At 42.6% G+C, this 21,672-nt stretch overlaps 1 protein-coding gene and 1 long non-coding RNA gene across 2 annotated transcripts in view; one reads left to right on the top strand and one right to left on the bottom strand.

The window, feature by feature from the left end:
* Positions 1–21,672, bottom strand: part of LOC144334644 (uncharacterized) — a 67,437-nt gene that overhangs the window by 33,518 nt on the left and 12,247 nt on the right. The window contains exon 2 of the long non-coding RNA XR_013404754.1: positions 696–814. This is a non-coding gene — a long non-coding RNA (uncharacterized LOC144334644). The remainder of the gene's footprint in view (positions 1–695; positions 815–21,672) is intronic.
* Positions 1–21,672, top strand: part of LOC697274 (phospholipid-transporting ATPase FetA) — a 110,628-nt gene that overhangs the window by 86,027 nt on the left and 2,929 nt on the right. Inside the window, exons 16-24 of the mRNA XM_077965866.1 lie at positions 1,043–1,231; positions 1,919–2,034; positions 12,579–12,743; positions 13,258–13,369; positions 14,585–14,690; positions 15,078–15,225; positions 15,781–15,964; positions 17,861–18,084; positions 20,020–20,103. Coding sequence (XP_077821992.1) covers positions 1,043–1,231; positions 1,919–2,034; positions 12,579–12,743; positions 13,258–13,369; positions 14,585–14,690; positions 15,078–15,225; positions 15,781–15,964; positions 17,861–18,084; positions 20,020–20,103 — 1,328 coding nt within the window. The remainder of the gene's footprint in view (positions 1–1,042; positions 1,232–1,918; positions 2,035–12,578; positions 12,744–13,257; positions 13,370–14,584; positions 14,691–15,077; positions 15,226–15,780; positions 15,965–17,860; positions 18,085–20,019; positions 20,104–21,672) is intronic.

The following is a 21,672-nucleotide window of genomic DNA, read 5'->3' as shown; positions in this document are numbered from 1 at the left end:
TGTTTTAAAAATCAAATCAACCTTCAGAAGAGAAATAATCTAAAATATACCTGAAGTTGTGATAATATTCTAACAAAGGAGTTGCAGAAATATCTTGAAGAATATCAGATTGAAAGACTGATTCAATAAGGTGAGTCATTTAGCTTCCCAGGGTGACTTTCAAAGATGACAACACTTGCGTATATATATAGCTCTCTATATATATAAACTATATATATATAGTTTACTAAATCATCAATCTCATTTTCTTACAGCAGTGTTTTTAAAAGCGTGGTTAGTCTTATTCAGGAGCACTTATGCAGGACCACCTGCATGAGAATCACCCAGGAGGTTTGTTAAAAATTCATTTTCTTAGGCCCTCCTCCCAGATTTTGTGATTATGGATTCAGTTAAGTTTGGGAGAGATCCAGGAACTAGCATTTTTAACAAGCTTCCTGAGCCATCTTTACTCACTAAAGTCAAAGAATAACTGCCTGTTCAGTTTGTTTGTATACATTGTATGTTCCATATACCTCTGTAAAGTAAGTTGAAAATAATGGAAATGAAGGCCAGGTGTGGTGGCTCATGCCCATAATCTCAGCACTTTGGGATGCCGAGAAGGGAGGATCACTTGAGCCCAGAAGTTCGATACCAGCCTGGGCAACATAGGGAGACCCCATCTTTAAAAAAAAAAAAAAGCCAGTTGTGGTGCATACCTGTGGTCACAGCTCCTTGGGAGAGCAAGGTGGGAGGACTGCTTGAGCCTGGGAGGTTGAGTCTTCAGTGAGCTGTGATCACACCACTTGCACTCCAGCCTGGGTGACAGAGTGAGACCCTGTCTCAAAAAAATAAAAATTAAAAATTAAAAAAAGGAAAGGAGAAAACACTGATATGTTCTATGCAATCTGGCCTTGTAGAGCCAGACTTGTCAGGTAGTTTTAAAGAAACATGCCCCTCTCTGGGCTCTATCTTTATATAAACCACTTAGAAGACAGTGTCACTTCTGGGTGGACTTCAGCTACTCATCTCTGTGGGCTCTGGTTGCCCTCTTCTCTCCTGTCAGGCATGCTGGTGTACCAGGCTCAGTCACCAGATGAAGGTGCCCTGGTCACTGCTGCCAGGAACTTTGGCTTTGTGTTCCGTTCCCGCACGTCTGAGACAGTCATACTGGTCGAAATGGGGAAAACCAGAGTCTACCAACTGCTGACTATTTTGGACTTCAACAATGTGCGCAAGAGGATGTCTGTTATTGGTGGGTGCCCTTTCTAGTTGGCCTTCTCCCCTTCTTTGTCCTTCATACATATTCACACATTGCCTTTCTTTTTTATCTACACATACATGCTTTCTCCCACTCACATACCTTCTCATAGGTATGTGCCTCAAATACAAACATGCAGCCATCCCTATTTTCTCACATATCCTTTAACTTTTCTCTTACACACATATGTGGGCTTGCTACCATATGCTAAGTCCACACTAAGTCCCTAGTGTTCCTGAGCAGTGGCTTGTCAGCACCCTCAAAGCCACGGTGAGGGCAATGAACATGGAATAAGAGATGGGAGCAGACAGTAAGGGAAAATTCATACTGTCTCTTTCAGTTAGTTTGAGCCCCTCATACTAAAAAGGAAGGTCATTTTTCACCCGTGGCATTACTAGATATGAGCCTTGGTCTGGGACTTGGAGATACTAAATGTGATTCTACATCAGACTCTTCCATGGGTAGCACTGAACCCATGGAAGAACTGGTTCTGTAAGTTCCTCTCTCACTTTTAGCAGCCCTCGCCACATCATTTATCCTGTGTGACCACTCACTGAGTACTTAGCCTGCATTAAAGGGAGAAACAGTGTCATGGGGAATAGCCTCCTATTATCCCTCATTGGCTCAGATAAGTTATAATAAGAGACTGATAGTTACTTTGCTTAATTTGCTTATCTTTAGTGCGGACACCTGAAGATCGGATAATGTTGTTTTGCAAGGGTGCAGACACCATCATCTGTGAACTGCTTCATCCATCCTGTAGTTCCCTCTGTGATGTGACCATGGAACATTTAGATGTAAGTGTTTAGGCTGCAGGAGAAGGAAGGTGCGGGTAGTTCTCTGTATCTGGATATGTAGCCACGTATGTGTCCCTGGGCCATCATGTTTCTATATGGCTATATAATGATGTCTGTGTCTCTTTAATTGGTAGAAGAATAAAACTATCTTATTTTGTGGGATTTTTGCCGACCACATTGCCAACTTCTATATCAAAGAGTTGAGTGTGACAGTACCCCAGAGGCATGATGAGGATTGTGTCCATGGGAGTATTACAACAATCAGAATAGTTCTCTGGTTCTTGATTCAGGAGTTTCCATAGTCTGACCTGGAGTTTGCTTTAGAATAGGACCTGTTGTTTCTTTCTCTTGCCTGATTGCCCTGGCCAGAACTTCCAATACTATGTCGAATAGGAATAGTGAGCTAGGGCATCCTTGTCTTGTGCCAGTTTTCAAACGGAATGCTTCTAGCTTTTGCCCATTCAGTATGGTATTGGCTGTGGGTTTGTCATAGATAGCTCTTACTATTTTGAGATACATTCCATCAGTACCTAATTTATTGAGAGTTTTTGGCATGAAGGGGTATTGAATTTTATTGAAGGCCTTTTCTGCATCCATTGAGATAATCATGTGGTTTGCTTTTGTCATTGGTTCTGTTTATGTGATGGATTACATTTATTGATTTGCATATGTAGAACCAGCCTTGCATCCCAGGGATGAAGCCGACTTGATCGTGGTGGATAAGCTTTTTGGTGTGCTGCTGGATTCTGTTTGCCAGTATTTTCTTGAGGATTTTCACATTGGTATTCAAATAGGAAGAGAGGAAGTCAAATTGTCTCCATTTCCAGATGACATGATTGTATATTTAGAAAACCCCATTGTCTCAGCCGAAAATCTCCTTAAGCTGATAAGCAACTTCAGCAAAGTCTCAGGATACAAAATCAATGTGCAAAAATCACAAGCATTCCTATACACCAATAACAGAGAACTAAATCATGAGTGAACTCCCATTCACGATTGCTGCAAAGAGAATAAAATACCTAGGAATACAACTTACAAGGGATGTGAAGGACCTCTTCAAGAACTACAAACCACTTTTCAAGGAAATAAGAGAGGACACAAACAAATGGAAAAACATTCCATGCTCATGGATAGGAAGAATCAATATTGTGAAAATGGCCATACTGCCCAAATTAATTTATAGATTCAATGGTATCCCCATCAAGCTACCATTGACTTTCTTCACAGAATTAGAAAAAAAAAAAAAAAAACTACTTTAAATTTCATATGGAACCAAAAACGAGCCTGTATAGCCAAGACAATCCTAAGCAAAAAGAACAAAGCTGGAGGCATCACGCTACCTGACTTCAAACTACACTACAAGGCTACAGTAACCAAAACAGCATGGTACTGGTATCAAAACAGATATATAGACCAATGGAACAGAACAGAGGCCTCAGAAATAATGGCACACATCTACAACCATCTGATCTTTGACAAACCTGACAAAAACAAGCAATGGGGAAAGGATTCTCTATTTAATAAATGGTGTTGGGAAAACTGGCTAGCCATATGCAGAAAACAGAAACTGGACCCCTTCCTTACACCTTATACAAAAATCAACTCAAGATGGATTAAAGACTTAAATGTAAGACCTAAAACCATAAAAACCCTACAAGAAAACCTAGGCAATACCCTTCAGGACATAGGCATGGGCAAAGACTTCATGACTAAAACACCAAAAGCAATGGCAACAAAAGTCAAAATTGATAAATGGGATCTAATTAAACTAAAGAGCTTCTGCACAGCAAAAGAAACTATCATCAGAGTGAACAGGCAACCTACAGAATGGGAGAAAATTTTTTGCAATCTATCCATCTGACAAAGGGGTAATATCCAGAATCTGTAAGGAACTTAAACAAATTTACAAGAAGAAAACAACCCCATCAAAAAGTGGGCAAAGGATATGAACAGATGCTTCTCAAAAGAAGACATTTATGTGGCCAACAAACATATGAAAAAAAGCTTATCATCGCTGGTCATCAGAGAAATGCAAATCAAAACCACAATGAGATACCATCTCACGCCAGTTAGAATGGCGATCATTAGGCTGGGGGCAGTGGCTCACGCCTGTAATCCCAATACTTTGGGAGGCTGAGGCGGGTGGATCAGAGGTCAGGAGATCGAGATCATCTTGGCTAACATGGTGAAACCCCGTCTCTACTAAAAATACACAAAACTAGCTGGGCGTGGTGGCAGGCGCCTGTAGTCCCAGCTACTCGGGAGGCAGGAGAATGGTGTGAACCCAGGAGGCAGAGCTTGCAGTGAGCCAAGATCGCGCCACTGCACTCCAGCCTGGGCGACAGAGCAAGACTCCATCTCAAAAAAACAAAACAAAACAAAAAAAAGAATGGCGATCATTAAAAAGTCAGGAAACAACAGATGCTAGAGAGGATATGGAGAAATAACACTTTTACACTGTTAGTGGGAGTGTAAATTAGTTCAGCCATTGTGGAAGATAGTGTGGTGATTCCTCAAGGATCTAGAACCAGAAATACCATTTGACCAAGCAGTCCCATTACTAGGTATATACCCAAATGATTATAAATGATTCTACTATAAAGACACATGCACACGTATGTTTATTGCAGCACTATTCACAATAACAGAGACTTGGAACCAACCCAAATGCCCATCAGTAATAGACTGGATAAAGAAAATGTGACACATATACACCATGGAATACTATGCAGCCATAAAAAATGATGAGTTAATGTCCTTTGCGGGAACATGGATGAAGCTGGAAATCATCATTCTCAGCAAACTAACACAGGAACAGAAAACCAAACACCACACTCACAAGTGGGAGTTGAACAATGAGAACACATGGACATAGGAAGGGGAACATAACACACCAGGGCCTGTTGGGGTGGGGGACTAGGGGAAGGATAGCATTAGGAGAAATACCTAATGTAGATGACAGGTTGATGGGTGCAGCAAACCACCATGGCACGTGTATACCTATGTAACAAACCTGCACATTCTGCACATGTATCCCAGAACTTAAAGTATAATAATAATAATAATAATAAAAAGAATAGGACCTGTTGTTATGGGAGGCCCTACCCCCCCCAGCCATGATGAGAACAGACTACCTAGAATAGAAAACATCAGGCCTGGACTGTTTGATACCTCTCTCTGTTGTCTACAGGATTGGAATCATCAAAGGCACCTTCTCTACCCTACCCTACCTTACTTCTACACTCTAGGATTTGGGATGTATAGAAAAGAGAGAGTAGCTCCAGCCGTCGGGCACAAGAAAGGAAAACCAGATCCATACTCTTTGAGGTTTTCACCTCTAAATCTGTATATGCAAAGGGTTGGGGGACTAGGGAGAGAACAAGGGACAGAATAAGAATGAAGATAGATCACAAAAATGTTTGATAAATCAGAGAATATTCTATTTTATTAAGTCACCTCAACTTGACTCTCCATTAACACACAGCCAGAAGCCAGAGAACAAATGGCCAATAAGCTCATGAAGAGCTATTCAACATCATTAGTCATTAGAGAAATACAAAAATCAAACCCACAAAATCCACGTTACACCCACTAGGATGGCTAAAATCAAATATTTGAAGGAAAAAGAAAGATAACCAGACAATAATAAGCATTGACAAGGATGCAGAGAAATTGTAACCCCTCTACATTGCTGATGGGAAAGTAAAATAGCACAGCCATTTTGGAAAACAGTCTGGCATTTCCTTAAAAAGTTAAGCATAAAGTGATCATATAACCTAGCAATTCCACTCCAAGGTATATTTCCTAGAGAAATGAAAATATACACCCATACAAAAACATGTACACAGGTGGAGGGATGGGAGCAAGATGGATAAATAGAATCCTTCACTGATCATTTTCCCCACAGGAACACCATATTTGACAACTATCTACATTAAAAATCACCCTCAAAGAACCAAAAACAGATGAGCAATCAGAGTATCTGATGTTAACTTCATATCACTGAAAGGTGTACTGAAGAGGGTAGGAAAGACAGTCTTGAATCACTAGCGTCAGCCCTCCTGCATCCCCTAGCAGTGGCCACATTGTGCAGAGTATCTGTGAATTTGGGGGAGGGAGAGTGCAGCAATTATGGGAACTCAGTGCTGCCAACACCAGTCAAAACACAGCCAGTGCCCACAGAGGGAGCATTTAGACTAGCCCTAGCCAGAGGGGAATCACCCATCCCAACAGTCAGAACTTAAGTTTCTGGCTGGGCACGGTGGCTCACGCCTGTAATCCCAACACTTTGGGAGGCCAAGGTGGGCAGATCACCTGAGGTCTGGAGTTTGAAACCAGTCTGACCACCATGGAGAAACCTATCTCTACTAAAAATACAAAAAATTAGCCAGACATGGTGGTGCATGCCTGTAATTCCAGCTACTTGGGAGGCTAAGGTAGGAGATTTGCTTCAACCCGGGAGGTGGAGGTCGCAGTGACCTGAGACAGTGCCACTGCACTCCAGCCTGGGCAACAAGAGCGAAACTCTGTCTCAAAAAAAGACCTTGAGTTTCTGCAAGCTTCACCATCACAGGTTAAAGTGCTCTTGGGTTCTAAATAAACTTGACAGGCTGTCAAGGCCACAAGGACTGCAACTCCTAGCCAAGTCCTACTCCTGTACTGGGTTCAGAGCCACTGGACTTGGAGGGTCATGAGACCCAGTGAGACACTAGTCTGGGTGGCTAAGGGAGTGCCACCCCTACCCCTACCCCAACCCCAGGCAGCACAACACATACCTCCAAAAGAGACCCCTTCCTTCCATTTGAGGAGAGGAAAGGGAATAATAAAAAGGATTTTGTTTTGCAACTTGGACACCAGCTCAGCCACGGTAGGACAGGGCACTAGGCAAAGTCATGAGGCCCCCATTCCAGGCCCTAGCTCTTAGGTGAGATTTTTAGACATGCCCTGGGCCAAAGGGAACCCACTACCTTGAAGGGGACCCAGTCCTGGCAGGATTTATCACCTCCAGACCTAAGAGCCCTAGGGTCCTGAATAATCAATAGCACTAACCAGGTAATACATGCCATGGGCCTTGGGTGAGACTGTGAGATGTGCTGGTTTCAGGTGTCACTCAGCATATTCACACTGTAGTGACTACAAGGAGAGACCCCTTCTATTTGAAAAAAGGAGGGAAAAATAAAGACTTTATCTTGCAGCTCAGCTACCAGCTTGGCCACAGCACAAGCAGGCTCCAGGGGCCCCCAATTCCAAGCGTTGGCTCTTAGATGGATTTCTAAACCTACCCTTGGCCAGAAGATAGCCCATTGCCCTGAAGGGGGAGTTCCAAGCCTGGAAGCATTTACCACAGGCTGATTGAAGAACTTTGGGGCCTTAAGTGAACATCATCAGTACCCTGGCAGTACTCCCCATAAGCCTGTCATGATGGTGGACACAGGGAGAAACTCCACTACCTGGGAAAAAGGGAGAGAAGGGAGGGAAGAGTGGGAAAAACCATTGTCTTGTGGTTTCAATGCCAACTTAACTGCAGTGGAATAAAGCACCAAGTGGATTTTTTGGGTTTATGACTCTGGGTCCTGGATCCCAAATGACATCTCTGGACCAGGCTGGAGCCTTGGAGAATCACCACCCTGAAGTGAAGGACACAAGAGTGGCTGGCTTCACCACCTGCTGATTGTAGAGCTCTAGGCCCTTGAGTGAACATAGGTGGTAACCAGGTAGTGGTTACAGAGGGCATTGGGCAAGACCCAGAGTTGTGCTGGCTTCAGGTCTGAGCCACCACAGTCACAGTGGTGGTCACAGGGTTGCTTGTGTCCCAGCCGAGGCAGTTCAGCATAGAGAGAGAGAGACTCCATTTGGTTGGGAGAATATAAAGGAAGAAAATAAGAGTCTTTGCCTAGTAATCCAGATAATTCTTCCAGATTTTATCCAAGACCACCATCTTATCCAAGACCATTTGTACCGCTACAAGTCTGCAAAAATGACAGTGTTCCTGGGCTTGGGGTGCCTCCTAATGCAGACACGACTTAGATCACAACACCCAAGTCCCTAGTATCACATTGAATGGAGAAAAACTGAAAGTCTTTCCTCCAAGATCTGGAACACAACAAGGATACCCACTTTCAGCACTGTTATTCAGTATAGTACTGGAAGTCCTAGCTAGAGCAATCAGACAACAGAAAGTAATAAAGGACACCCAATTTGCAGTTGATATGATCTTATATTTGGAAAAACCTAAAGATTCCACCAAAAAAACTGTTAGAACTGATAAGCAAATTCAGTAATGTTGCAGGATACATACTCAATATACAAAAATCAATAGCATTTCTATATGCCAACAGCAAGCAATCTGAAAAAGATATCAAGAAAGTAATCCCATTTACAGTAGCTACAGGGAGAATTAAATACCTCAGAATTAACTTTACCAAAGAAGTGAAAGATCTCTACAATGAAAACTATAAAACATTGATGAAATAAATTGAAGAGGACACAAAAAAATGAAAAGATACTCCATGAGTTGGAAGAGTAAATATTGTTAAAATGTCCGTACTACCCAAAGCAATCTACAGATTCAGCGCAATCTCTATCAAAATATCAATGACATCCTTCACAGAAATAGAAAAAACAATCCTAAAATTTATATGGAACCATAAAAGACCCAGAATAGCCAAAGCTATCCTGAGCAAAAATAACAAAACTGGAGGAATCACATTACCTGAGTTTAAATTATACTATAGAGCTATAGTAACCAAAACAGTATGGCAGTGGCATAAAAACAGACACATAGACCAATGTAACAGAATAGAGAACCCAGAAACAAATTCATACACATACAGTAAACTAATTTTGGACAAAGTTGCCAAGAACATACCCTGGGGAAAAGACAGTCTCATCAATAAATGATGCTGGGAAAACAATATTATTCATATGCAGAATAATTAAACTAGGACGGGCATTGTGGCTCATGCCTGTAATCCCAACACTTTGGGAAGTTGAGGCAGGAAGATCACTTGAGCCCAGGAGCTCAAGACCAGCCTGGGCAACAAAGCACAACCCTGACTCTATTTTTTTAAGTAAATTTAAAAAAAAAAATGTAAAGGAGAATGAAAACAGACCCCTATGTCTCACCATAAATATCAAATCAAAATAGATTAACGACTTGAATCTAAGACCTCAAATTATGTAACTACTAAATGAAAACACTGGGGAAACTCTCCAGCACATTGGTCTGGGCAAAAAATATATTCAGTAATACCCCACAAGCACAGGCAATCAAAGCAAAAATGGACAAATGGGATCACATTAAGTTTAAAAGCTCTGCACAGCAAAGGAAACAATCAACAAAGTAAAGAGACAACCCACAGAATGGAAGAAAATATCTGCAAACTACTCATCTGACAAAGGATTAATAACCAGAATATATAAGGAACTCAAACAACTCTATAGGAAAAAAACCTAATAATCCAATTTAACAATGGGCAAAAGATCTGAAGAGACATTTCTCAAAAGAAGACATGCAAATAATAAACAGGCATATAAAAAGGTGCTCAACATCATTGATCATCACAGAAATGCAAATCAAAATTACAATGAAATATCATCTCACCCCAGTTAAAATGGCTTTTATCCAAAAGACAGGCAATAACAAATGTTAGCTAGGATATGGATAAAAGAGAACCTTTGTACACTGCTGTTGGGAATGTAAATTAGTACAGACACTATGGAGAACAGTTTGGAGTTTCCTCAAAAAACTGAAAATAGAGCTACCATATGATCTAGAAATCCCACTGCTAGGTATATACCCAAAAGAAAGGAAACCAGTGTATTGAATAGATATGGTCACTTCCATGTTTATTGCAGCAATATTCACAATAGCCAAGATTTGGAGGCAAAAAGTTAAGTGTCCATCAACAGACAAATGAATAAAGAAAATGTGACACATATACACAAGGAGTACTCTTCAGTTATAAAAAAAGAATGAGATCCTGTCATTTGCAACAACATGGATGGAACTGGAGATCATTATGTTATTAATAAGTGAAATAAGCCAGGCACAGAAAGGCGAACTTTGCATGTTCTCAGTTAGTTGGAGCTAAAAATTAAAACAATTGAACTCATGGAGACAGAGAGTAGAATGATGGTTACCAGAGGCTGGGAAGAGTAGTGGGGCAGAGGGAGGGAAGTGAGGATGGCAAATGGGTATTGAAAAATAGAAAGAATGAATAAGATCTAGTATTTGGTGGCACAACAGGGTGACTATAGTTAATAATTTAATTGTACATTTTTAAGTAACTAAAAGAGTATAATTGGATTGTTTGTAACACAAACAATAAATGCTTGAGGTGATAGATACCCCATTTACCCTGATGTGAGGATTATATGCCTGTATCAAAATATCGCATATTTCCCGTAAATATATACACCTACTATGTACCCACAAAAATTAAAAATTTAAAAAAAAAGTGTACCCAAATATTCTAAGCTGCATTGTTCATAATGGCCAAAAAAGTGACATAAGCCTAATGTCCATCAACAGATGATTGGATAAATAAAATGTGGTTTATCTGTACAATGGAATGTTATTTAGCAATAAAAACGAGTGAAGTACTGATAAATGCTACAGCAGAGATGAACCTTGAAAACATTATGCTATGTGAAGAAGCCAGTCACAAAAGGCCACAAAGATTCCATGTATATGAAATGTCCAGACTAGGCAAATCTATAGAATCAGAAAGTAAATTAGTGGCCATCATAGGGCTAGGGGAAAATGGAATGGGGAATGACTGCTAATGGATACAGGGTTTCAGCTTGGAATAATTAAAATATTCTGAAATTACACATTAGTAATGGGTGCACAAATTTTGTGAATAGACTTTTAAAAGGCCATTGACTTGTATACTTTAAAAGGATGAAATTTATAGTATATGAATTATATCTCAAGTTTTTTTTTTTTTTAAGTCAGTGAAATGTCCCACACAAGACAGCTCTTATGCCTTATACTGGTTCCCAGAGGCCATAGTATTTTTTATGGACTAGACTTTTATCTTTTAACCTTTCAGAACATGTGAATTAGGGTACCTTTTCTGAAAGCATTTCCACAGACTAGCCTCAAAGGAAGCCAGAAAACTGTTTCAGATCTTTTGACATGCTTCCTGCTTACCATCCTCAACAGACACTTACAGTGAAGCCTGACTGTACTACAGTGTATTCACCACTGATGGCAAATCTGTAAGAGTCAAGCTGTAACAACCCACTCACGCAAAAGCAGAACTCCAGGCCCTCTGAGACAGGGATCAGCAAACAGGTCATGCACATACAGGTAGCGGGCAAGATTTGGCTCCCAGGCCCTAGTTTGCCTCATACCAGCTCTAAGAGAAAAAACACACAAGTAGGGATAAAAGATAATGTTAACACATACCACAAAGTTATTTGTTGAATGGATTAATGAAATTGTCATTGTATTGTTAAGCTTGTCAAGTTATTTTATCTGTGTCCTATACAAAACTAGTTTCTGCCATTGTCACTTCCTTCTTAGAAACTCTCCTGAAATCTTTTCTGGGGCTTCCTAGACTGCCAACATCATAGAGGTTTAAGAGATGACATTCCATCCATATATTGTCTTATGTTAATTTCACCTGACAGCTAGCATCAAACACTTCGGCGTTACACAGGGAACTGAGAGTAAATTCTGTTTCTCTTGCTCTTATAATGCCAAAGTGAATTAGTTTGCCACTCACTATAGCAATGATCGTGTAGAATTGTTGTCATGTGCAGTTCTCGATATTCAAAATCTGTTTCTAACCCACCCTTAGATGGATATGAATTCTCCCCTAAACCACCCACACTCTCACCCAGCCCTCCTATGACCAAGAGTTTATTCCTGCAAGATGGTTAGCTATGGTTAGTTAGGGTATGTCAGCGGTTAAGGAGCAAAACGATGCTAACTCACCCAAAGAGCATTTCAGTGGTGCCCTCATTAACATGCCGGCTATGGCTAATCAACTGAACCAACCAACTATAGACAAATACACAAGTATGTGCTGTGTAAGATGCCCAATGAATATTTGAGGAAGGAAGGGAGAGAGGAAAATGGAAGTGAATGTGTGCTTGTAAAAACTAGTAACACCTTTGATTATTTTTTATAACTGCTTCTTTTTACTTTATTATTCCCTTCATTCTCATATCATAGTCATCATTATCCTCTCTGTAGAGGGTACATTATCATCCCAATTTTACAAGTAAGAGATCTAGACTTGGTTTTTCCCAGAGTCACACAGCAAATTACCTAACCACAAGTAAAAGCTAGAACCTTCTATCCTTCAGAATTACTATCAACCTTCTAGCTATGCTGGCCCCCATCTTTGGGACGTTTTGCTGAAAAAGCACATCAGTTGCTTTCTGCTTAGGCTAGGAACTAGCCCCATATTACTAATTATTAAACCCTATTTTGCAGGCAAATGAAGCCTGTGGGGTCGGTCTGCCGCTCCCTTAACTCAGCCTTAACCCAGCCCAGGCCCACTCAGCGCACACACGTGTATGTCTTCCAGGATTATGCCAGTGAAGGCCTTCGCACCCTAATGGTGGCCTACCGAGAGTTGGATGAAGCATTCTTTCAGGACTGGAGCAAGAGGCATAATGAAGCCTGCTTGTCTTTGGAGAATCGGGAAAGCAGATTATCAAGTATCTATGAAGAAGTCGAAAAAGACTTGATGGTTAGTGAGGAAGCCAGGGATAGACTGGGGGCAGTGATGGGGCCTGGCAGTCAGCAGACTGAGCAAGGGCTCTGAAAGTGGCTCCCAGAGGATTGACAGATGCAGGCTCTCTCTGGGAGGAAAGATAGGAAGTCTTGGCAGGTGAGCCCCATAGCTTTGTGCCAGGGAGGCTGGATACTGGACTTCCAGCTGATTCAGTATATCCTGGACCTTCTCAATCCATAATGGAAGAATGCACTGGTTGTAATTTTTAATCTTTCTGGCAGTGTTTCTAATTCCAAAGCTGTTCACAGAAGCTAAGTAATCTAGTTGAAAAGCTGTGTATGTTGTGAGGCAGAATGTGCTGATTTTTATACCACTGAGATCCTCACTCCAGGACAGAGCCGGCTCACTAGAGTACTGAGGTGCCAGTTCAGTCGTTGGGTAGCACTAAATTAAAAATAATTAATTATTTTTAATAAAAGGGGAAAAGCCTCTTACCCTTTTCCTCATTCACTGATACATCTTTTCAAAGCTGTTAGGGGTTACAGCCATAGAAGACAAGCTACAAGATGGAGTACCTGAGACAATCATCATCCTGAACAAAGCCAAAATTAGACTATGGGTTTTAACTGGAGATAAGCAAGGTAAAACCCCTAGACTGACTGATCCTCTTCCCTATCCACCTTAGCCATTTCTTTTCTTCCTCTTTCCTTTTTTTCTTAGCCATTTTTTGACAAGTATCTTGTAAGTCAAATCAAGTCCTTAGAGGACACCTTTATTCTCAATCTTGTATACAATTTGCTGAGCATATACTTTATGCCAGATGATATATTAGTCATTGAAGACAGATGAATCAATCAGACATGACCTGTCACCCAGGAACTCACAAGCTAAACTTTAAAATTGTCTTTGACTGTACCCTATTGTCCCATAGAATCACTCTCCTACTATATTCCACAAATTTGTCTGAAAATCCTCCTATGTTACCCTCCCAGTTCAACCTATTTTCTTTGGCTGTACTTAACACAAACTTCTGAACTCATCTCTCTGTCTCTTGCCCTTATTAATTTCAGTACAGCCAACATACAACCATCAGTTTAATCTTCCTCAAATATACTAATTTTATGATGTTACTCCTCTGTTCAGGGACCTACAGTGACTCCATGTTGTAAAGGTTGAACTCCTCTATCTGGCCTTCAAAACTTTGATAATCTATTGCTCTTCACATCCTTATCTGCATCCTAATGTTACCATTATCTTAAATATGCCCCGCAAAGAAACCAATTCCTACTCTAAGGTCTTGGTTTGGGTTGTTTCCCCACTTAAAATGCCTTTTCCTTCAAGTCTTATTCATCCTCCAAGGACTTCCTTCAAGAAATTTTCTGTGACAGTTGCAATCTCTCCTCTGAATTCTGATACCACGTGTAGCCAGGATTCAGGGCTTGATTTTTTTCTTAGTATGAATTTATTCCAAATTCCAGACTATTTTATGGGGGCATAAAATCTAGCATAGAGAGGGGCACAGTGCTGTTCAAAGAAACACATCCTGATTGCCTGGAGAGGTAGATAAAGACTGAAATTGTTCTAAGAAATAGGGTAAGGCTTTCTAGAGAAGGCCAGAATGACCATAGTTATTGATAAGTAACCCACAAGTCTGTACAGGTAGACAATCATCTGTGGATGTTTGAACATGATCTCCACTGATTCTTTAAAAATGCACTTTGATTGCATCCATGGCAAATGTGGATGAATGGGCTCTGCAGCCCAATATTAGAGCCTGTGTACGTGTACATTATAAAGAACCTGTCCCTGTCTTAAACACCAGCCAAAATGAGACTTGTGCTCCCCCTTCGCTACAGAGACTGCTGTGAACATTGCCTATTCCTGTAATCTATTTGAGGATGAAATGGATGAGGTGTTCATCGTGGAAGGCAGGGATGATGAGACTATTCGGAAAGAACTCAGGTATAGATGGGGGATTAGCCACAGCCAGTCTCTGGACCCAAAATTTCCCACCTATCTCTTCCCTTAGTGTGGCTCCCACACAACCGGAAGGAACAGATGAGACATGGAGGAGGGAAAAAAAAAAAAAAACTAAAATATTTGAAAAAATTTTGTAAAGCAGCATTTGGGCTAACTGGGGCTGGAATATGGGGGATGGAGAAGTGTAGCATGTGGATGGTCAGGGACCTATGGCAGTGGCAGGTCTTGAGAGGCTGTCAAGTCTGAGGTCTTGGCTGGTGCTTTGCAGAGTTCCTGTATCCCCTTTGCCCACTTTCATCTGGGGACACATTTTCCCTCCTAAATTCTGAGACTTCAGGTCAGGCTCTGACCACTACTCTTTGCTTTCAGGACAGCAAGGAACAAGATGAAACCTGAGTCTCTCCTGGATTCAGACCCCATAAACATTTACCTCACCACGAAGCCCAAACTGCCTTTTGAAATACCCGAGGAGGTGGCCAATGGCAACTATGGCTTGATCATCAATGGCTACAGTCTGGTGGGCAACACAGAGCTACACTCTATTGTCTTCTTCCAAGGAACCCTCTTCCTAGGTCCAACACTTCAGGGAAATTTCAAGACTCCCTTTCCTCTTCCATGAGTCACCCTATTCCCCTTCCCTTCAGGTGCCCTTGCCTGAAAGACTCCTTTCCCTAGGCTTCTGTAGGAAGAAGTAAATAAGGAAAGAGAAGGGCATATTTCTTCCTTATCCAAATTCAAATCCTTCTCTACTGATGTGGCCTGTCACTTAAGGAAAGAGGGAAGCAAGCAGAAACAGGTCCCCCAAGAAGTCACTTGAGCTCTTAGCCCCATCAACAGATTTGGCCCAATGAGAGGTCCCGACTAGTTTCCCATTGGAGGCTGAGTCAGATGTGAGGATGCCTAGAACTGACTTGGGGGCTCGGCCTCCCTTGGGGGTGGAGTGCCTTGGAAGCAGCTATGCCTGCCCTGTGAAGGACAGGAGGGTGTGGAGGGAAAGGGAACCATTTGGGAAGGTCATACTCTGAGAGCTTTTTTGGGCAACCTGAAGAGTGAGTGTGTCCTGGTGCTACAGGCCTATGCTCTAGAAGGGAACCTGGAGTTGGAACTGCTGCGAACAGCGTGCATGTGCAAGGGGGTGATCTGCTGCCGGATGACACCCCTTCAGAAGGCCCAGGTGGTAGAGCTGATGAAGAGGTACAAGAAGGTGGTGACACTGGCCATCGGGGATGGGGCCAATGACGTCAGCATGATCAAAGGCATGTGAGGGGAGGGGGACAGTTAGCTTCCAGCCATGGGCTTGCCCCTTCCTTCCTCCATGGGCAAAACTGATCTGAGTGGTACTCTGTTGCTGGCTCACACTCCTGCCTCTCATATGTGTTACACATTTATATGGTTTTGCAACTCCATTCATACTCCTCTATCCCTGCACTCCCATTTATTGATACATGCAGGCATCAGCCCATATCCACAGGTATGCACACACATTCAAATTCATGCATTTACACTATGAGTGTAAGCACACACACAGATACACATGGCTCCCACAAGAACACATGCTTACATTCACAGAACAGGCTGTGCAACTACCACACCTTCTTTCTGAGATGACTCAAGGTCCACAGAAAGGACCCCTGGGCAGGAGTCATAGTCTGTTTCTTTTTTGAAGGCTGTAGGCTGTGATGCCCAATTCAGAGATCTTTTCTTTCCCAAGTCTATGTTCCCAAGAGCTTGCCCTGCTCCCCTGGCTAGAGGAGAATAGGTGACTTATTGATCACTTTGGACCAGTAGAAGCAAATGGCTGACATTTACTAGGGTTTGTTTTGTTTTGTTTTGTTTTGAGACAAGGTCTTGCTCTGTCACCCAGGCTGGAGGGCAGTGGCATGATCATAACTCACTGCAGCCTTGAACTCCTGGTCTCAAGCAATCCCCCTGCCTCTACCTCCTGAGTAGCTGGGACTACAGGCACACACCACCATGCCCAGCTATCTTTTAATTATTAGTAGAGGTGAGGCCTCACTATTTTTCCCAGGCTGGTCTCAAACTTCTGGCCTCAAATGATCCCCACCATCTCAGTTTCAAAGTGCTAGGATCACAGGCATGAGCCACCACACCTGGCCAAATTTACTGGTTTCAATTTCAGGTGAATGTTGACCTACCAGCCTCCAGCAACATGTAGGTCTGTGAGATATGGACAAATCTAGAGGTTCTCTAGTCCAACTTCTCTGCCCATACAAGGAACTCTAGCAGATATTCCAGCTTCAGCTTTAATACTAGGAAGTATTCTTGCTCTCTTCCCCAGTTTCTAGACCCTAGGGATATTTAGGAGTTTAGAGGTTTGAATTATCCCATCAAGCAGTGCAGTAGGCGTATTCCAGACCAGTGAATTTGGTATATGCCAGAAAAATGGCAAACTACCACAAACTAATTAAAACTTTTAGGAACTTCAGTCTTTCTCTTCCATCAAATATAATAATTGCTTTATCCAGAAAAAGTCACCTTAGGCCTCCTGAAGAACTTGTTTCTCACTAACAAAGTATGTACATCACATACAGTTAGATTTTAGCCCCTTAGGTAAACTTAGGTAATTAAATACTGTATTAGATTGGCATCCACCCTGCATCTTGAATTAAGTGGGTTCCAGAAACAACAAGAAATTTTAACTTCAGTATCTGGACAGTAGGAAAGAGCCCAGAAGGCTAGAGTAGTGGCAAAGAGCATTCAGGACAGCTTCTAGTACTGGCCATGCCAGGCATTCTAGAGTGGCAGTGTCCAAAACAAACTACAGAAGACGGGGCTAGCACAGTGGCTCACACCTGTAGTCCCAACACTTTGGGAGGCTGAGGTGAGAGGATCGCCTGAGTCCAGGAGTTTGAGACCAGCTTGGGCAACACAGGGAGATGGTGTCTCTGTAAAAACAAAACAAAAAGGTGCAGAAAAGGGAGCTGTTTTCCAGTTTGTGAGGGAGGGGCAATCCACTAAGGAGAAAAGACTCCACTAGGTAAGAGACAGTTTGCACTGAGCCTAAAAGCATTTTCCAAATGTAAAATAAAGGGGTTTGTACAACATCATCTCAGCTTTCCCTTTACACTTCCCAGGCTGGGAGCCCAGCAAACAAGCTTTCTGTCTGAGAAGTTTCTGGGATTTTATTGCAGCTGCCCACATTGGGGTTGGCATCAGTGGCCAGGAGGGAGTGCAGGCCATGCTCAACAGTGACTTCGCCTTCTCCCAGTTCCAGTATCTTCAGCGTCTACTCTTGGTCCATGGCCGCTGGTCTTATAATCGCATGTGCAAGTTTCTCAGCTACTTCTTTTATAAGAACTTCACCTTCACCCTGGTGCACTTCTGGTATGCCTTCTTTAATGGATTCTCCGCACAGGTAGGTGATCAGTGGCAATCTCCACTCTGGTCAACTGGGTTTTCTGTAGTCATCTCTCACTTCAGCTAGCTCCGATCTTTTTTCACCTCTAGAGACCAATGAATGTATGACATGCTGCCATCCATTCATGAAGCCCTTCACCGCATGCTGATTCCATCTCCTAAACCTACACAAACCTTAGATTTCCAAGCCATAACTGTTCTGGCCTGGCTCTGATTTGGTCTTGACTTCTACTTTTAAACTTTCTTTTTATTTATGTATCTACTTATGTTGAGACAAGGTCTTGCTCTGTTGCTCAGGCTGGAGTGCAGTGGCATGAACATGGCCCACTGCAGCCTCGACTTCCTGGGCTCAGATGATTCTCCTACCTCAGCCTCCCGAGTAGCTGGGACTACAGGTGTGCACCACGACACCCTAATTTTTTGTAGTTTTGGTAGAAATGAGGTTTCACCATGTTGCCCAAGGTGGTCTTGAACTCCTGGGCTCGAGTGATCTGCCTGCCTCAGCCTCCCAGAGTCCTAGGATTACAGGCATAAGCCACCTGGCTTAAACTTTCCTTTAAGCTGTTTTCACTGATGTTGAGACTTAGAATTTCCAAACATATGTAATGGGAACAAATTCCTGGACCTTGGAGTTTTCTTAGCATCCAAAGTCATCTTTTTGGAACAGGCTAAGCCTCAAGGAGCTCAGCTCTGGGTCATGCCAGATAGGCCAGATACGACATGTTCACCTGTAGCCATACTTGGAAATACAGCTTCCCTTTGCTTCTCCTTCCCCACTCAGACTGCCTGTACTCCTGACCCCAACACACACACAATTGTTACTTTGATGAATTAATTCCATGTTTGAATGTGAAACCTCCCCCACCTTAGTGGGGAGAAGCGATGCCTGGATTTTGATGTTCTAAGAGGAGTCCCTTTTCCTATGAGAATTTTTTCAGAAACATCTCAAGGATTCCCAAGAGAAACACCCTCAGAAACAATTATCTTGGGAGCCCTACTTTTGTTGCCATAGACTCCAGGAATAACAGGCCAGTCAGCAAATAGTAGCACATTTGAATTCGCCCAAGCCCTAGCAAAGCCAGTCTGCTTTGTGGGAGGTGTATGTGTATGCATGTGTTGCTGCTGACCTCTTGTGGCTAATAGAGAAAAAGCCCTCTCTAGGCCCCAGGGTGGAGCACTCAGCTTGGGAAGGGTCATGGGTCTATTCTGCTTGCCAATATTAGGAGGTATGCAGTGCTACAAAAGCCACTGAATGCCACTAAGCAAGTAAAGAGTCCAAAGACTGGGCAAAGTGGCTCACGCCTGTAATTCCAACACTTTGGGAGGCCAAGGCAGGTGGATCACCTGAGGTCAGGAGTTCGAGACCAGCATGGGCAACATGGCAAAACCCTGTCTCTACAAAAAATACAAAAATTAGCTGGGTGTGGTGGCGGGCACCTGTAGTCCCAGCTAGTCAGGAGGCTGAGGCAGGAGAATTGCTTGAACCCAGGAGGCAGAGGCTGCAGTGAGCCAAGATTACACCACTGCACTCCAACCTGGGTGACAGAGCAAGACTCCATCTCCAAAAAAAAAAAAAAAGTACAAAGGTTTACATGCCTAAGAGTGCAGGGGTACAGCTAGCATCACTAGCAATCACTCTGGGTCCTTCCTGTGCAGTGAGGGGCTGTATAGGTTACGGTGGGATTGGTCCGGATCCACCTTGAAAGCTTGGTGTGGCCTTACTGTATCCTAGGACTCAGGGTTCTAACAAGTAGGATCAAGTAGAGACTGGAGTCAACAATCTCAGTCAGGTTTCTCCTGCAGTAGGTTAATGTGGTGGGGGGGGGCGGGGGGCAGGGGTCAAGGGATAAAGGTGGCTATCTTGGACCTGGAAGGTGGAGCTGGGACTGTAGAGAAGAGAGGAGCCTATGAAATCTCCTTGGTATTCTTCCAGACAGTTTATGAGACCTGGTTTATCACGTCCTACAATCTGGTCTACACTTCCCTCCCTGTCCTGGGCATGAGTCTGTTTGATCAGGTAAGATCCAGCAGCAAGCTCCTGGTCAGAGTTGAAGCCCCTGGGCCCTTGAGGAATATCCCTAAGAATGAAGAATACAGCAGGAGCTGGGCTCTACAAAATCCAGTGTAAAGGGAATAATTTCCAGAGCGGGGAAAGGAGCTCATCACCTAGATAGGTATCATGAGATAAAGTAAAAAATCCTCCTCAACAGAGAATAATCTTCAGTTTTAGAATGCCAAGTTTTCCTGTATCAATTTTGTCTTTGTAGAGAGAAACATGGAAATTGTGCTGTACAGTAAATTGAGTATATATAAAAGTAATTAAAATATACATGGAAAAAAATAAGGAAAAAATTGAGTAACATAAGCAGAATATGAATTGAAAAAATAAAGAAAAGAAAATAGAATTACTGGGATAGGACTGGGTAACGTACGGGACTTCAAAAAAGAGAGACTCCTTCAGGGAGAATGAGGATGAGACAAGCCAATGCAGGAAGGCCTGGGTGGGAGTCCTGAAGGCCAGGCATAGGAGTATGGGTGTGATAGTTTATATCATAAGGAGCCAGACTAAGGGATACCATCTGTCCCTGTCAGAAATTCCCTAGGCATTGAGGGTCCTGCTACCCCACCTCTCCCTTGTCTTCTGCCCCAACCTCTAGTCCTGGGCACATGGAGTAGAAAATGAGTCTCCAAAAAGGAATAAAGTAGCTGAAATAGGACATCATGGGATCATGGCTCCTGGTCTCCATGGGAAACAGCTCTAAAGGAAATTCTCCAGGAAGTAACTGCTAACCTCAGAACAACAAGAGGGATGGGTTGTATTACTCAACAGTCCATCCAGCTTCAGTGGCCTAATTCTAGGGATCCATCTCTGAAGCCATCTTCATCTCCTAAATCTGAAACTTTGGATACAAAGCTTGGGGCTTTGTATCCAAAGTTTCAGATTTAGGAGATGAAGATGATCTAATGTCATCCATTTAGAGTAATTTTTTTCACCTTCAGTTCACCAGTAGCTATGGGAGTGGGAGCCACATCACAGAACAAGAATACCTCTAAAAGACTAACTGGTCTCCATTAATGTCCCTTTCTCCCACATTGACTTTTGACATAAAAAATATTCAACTATGCCCGGGCACAGTGTTTCACACTTGTAACCCCAGCACTTTGGGAGGCCGAGGCAGGCGGATCACTTGAGGTCAGGAGTTTGAGACCAGCTGGCCAACATGGCAAAACCCCGTTTCTACTAAAAATATAAAAATTAGCCAGGTGTGGTGGCAGGCACCTGTAATCTCAGCTACTCAGGAGGCTGAGGCAAGAGAATTGCTTGAACCTGAGAAGTGGAGGTTGCAGTAAGCCAAGATAGTGCCACTGCACTCCAGACTGGGTGATAGAGCAAGACTCCATCTCAAAAAAAAAAAAAAAGTATATATATATATATATATATATATATATATATATATATATATATTCAACTGAAAGAACGCTTACACCTGGGACTTATGTCCCAGCTGCCTCCCCCATCTCAAGCTCCAGTCCTCCCTCCCAGCTACCCACAAGCCTAGTTGCCCCCAATTCTAACTCCCTCCAA

The sequence above is a fragment of the Macaca mulatta genome, chromosome 15, assembly GCF_049350105.2.
Source record: "Macaca mulatta isolate MMU2019108-1 chromosome 15, T2T-MMU8v2.0, whole genome shotgun sequence".
In the NCBI taxonomy this organism is placed as follows: Eukaryota; Metazoa; Chordata; class Mammalia; order Primates; family Cercopithecidae; genus Macaca; species Macaca mulatta.
This window is presented reverse-complemented; position numbering and strand designations above follow the sequence as displayed.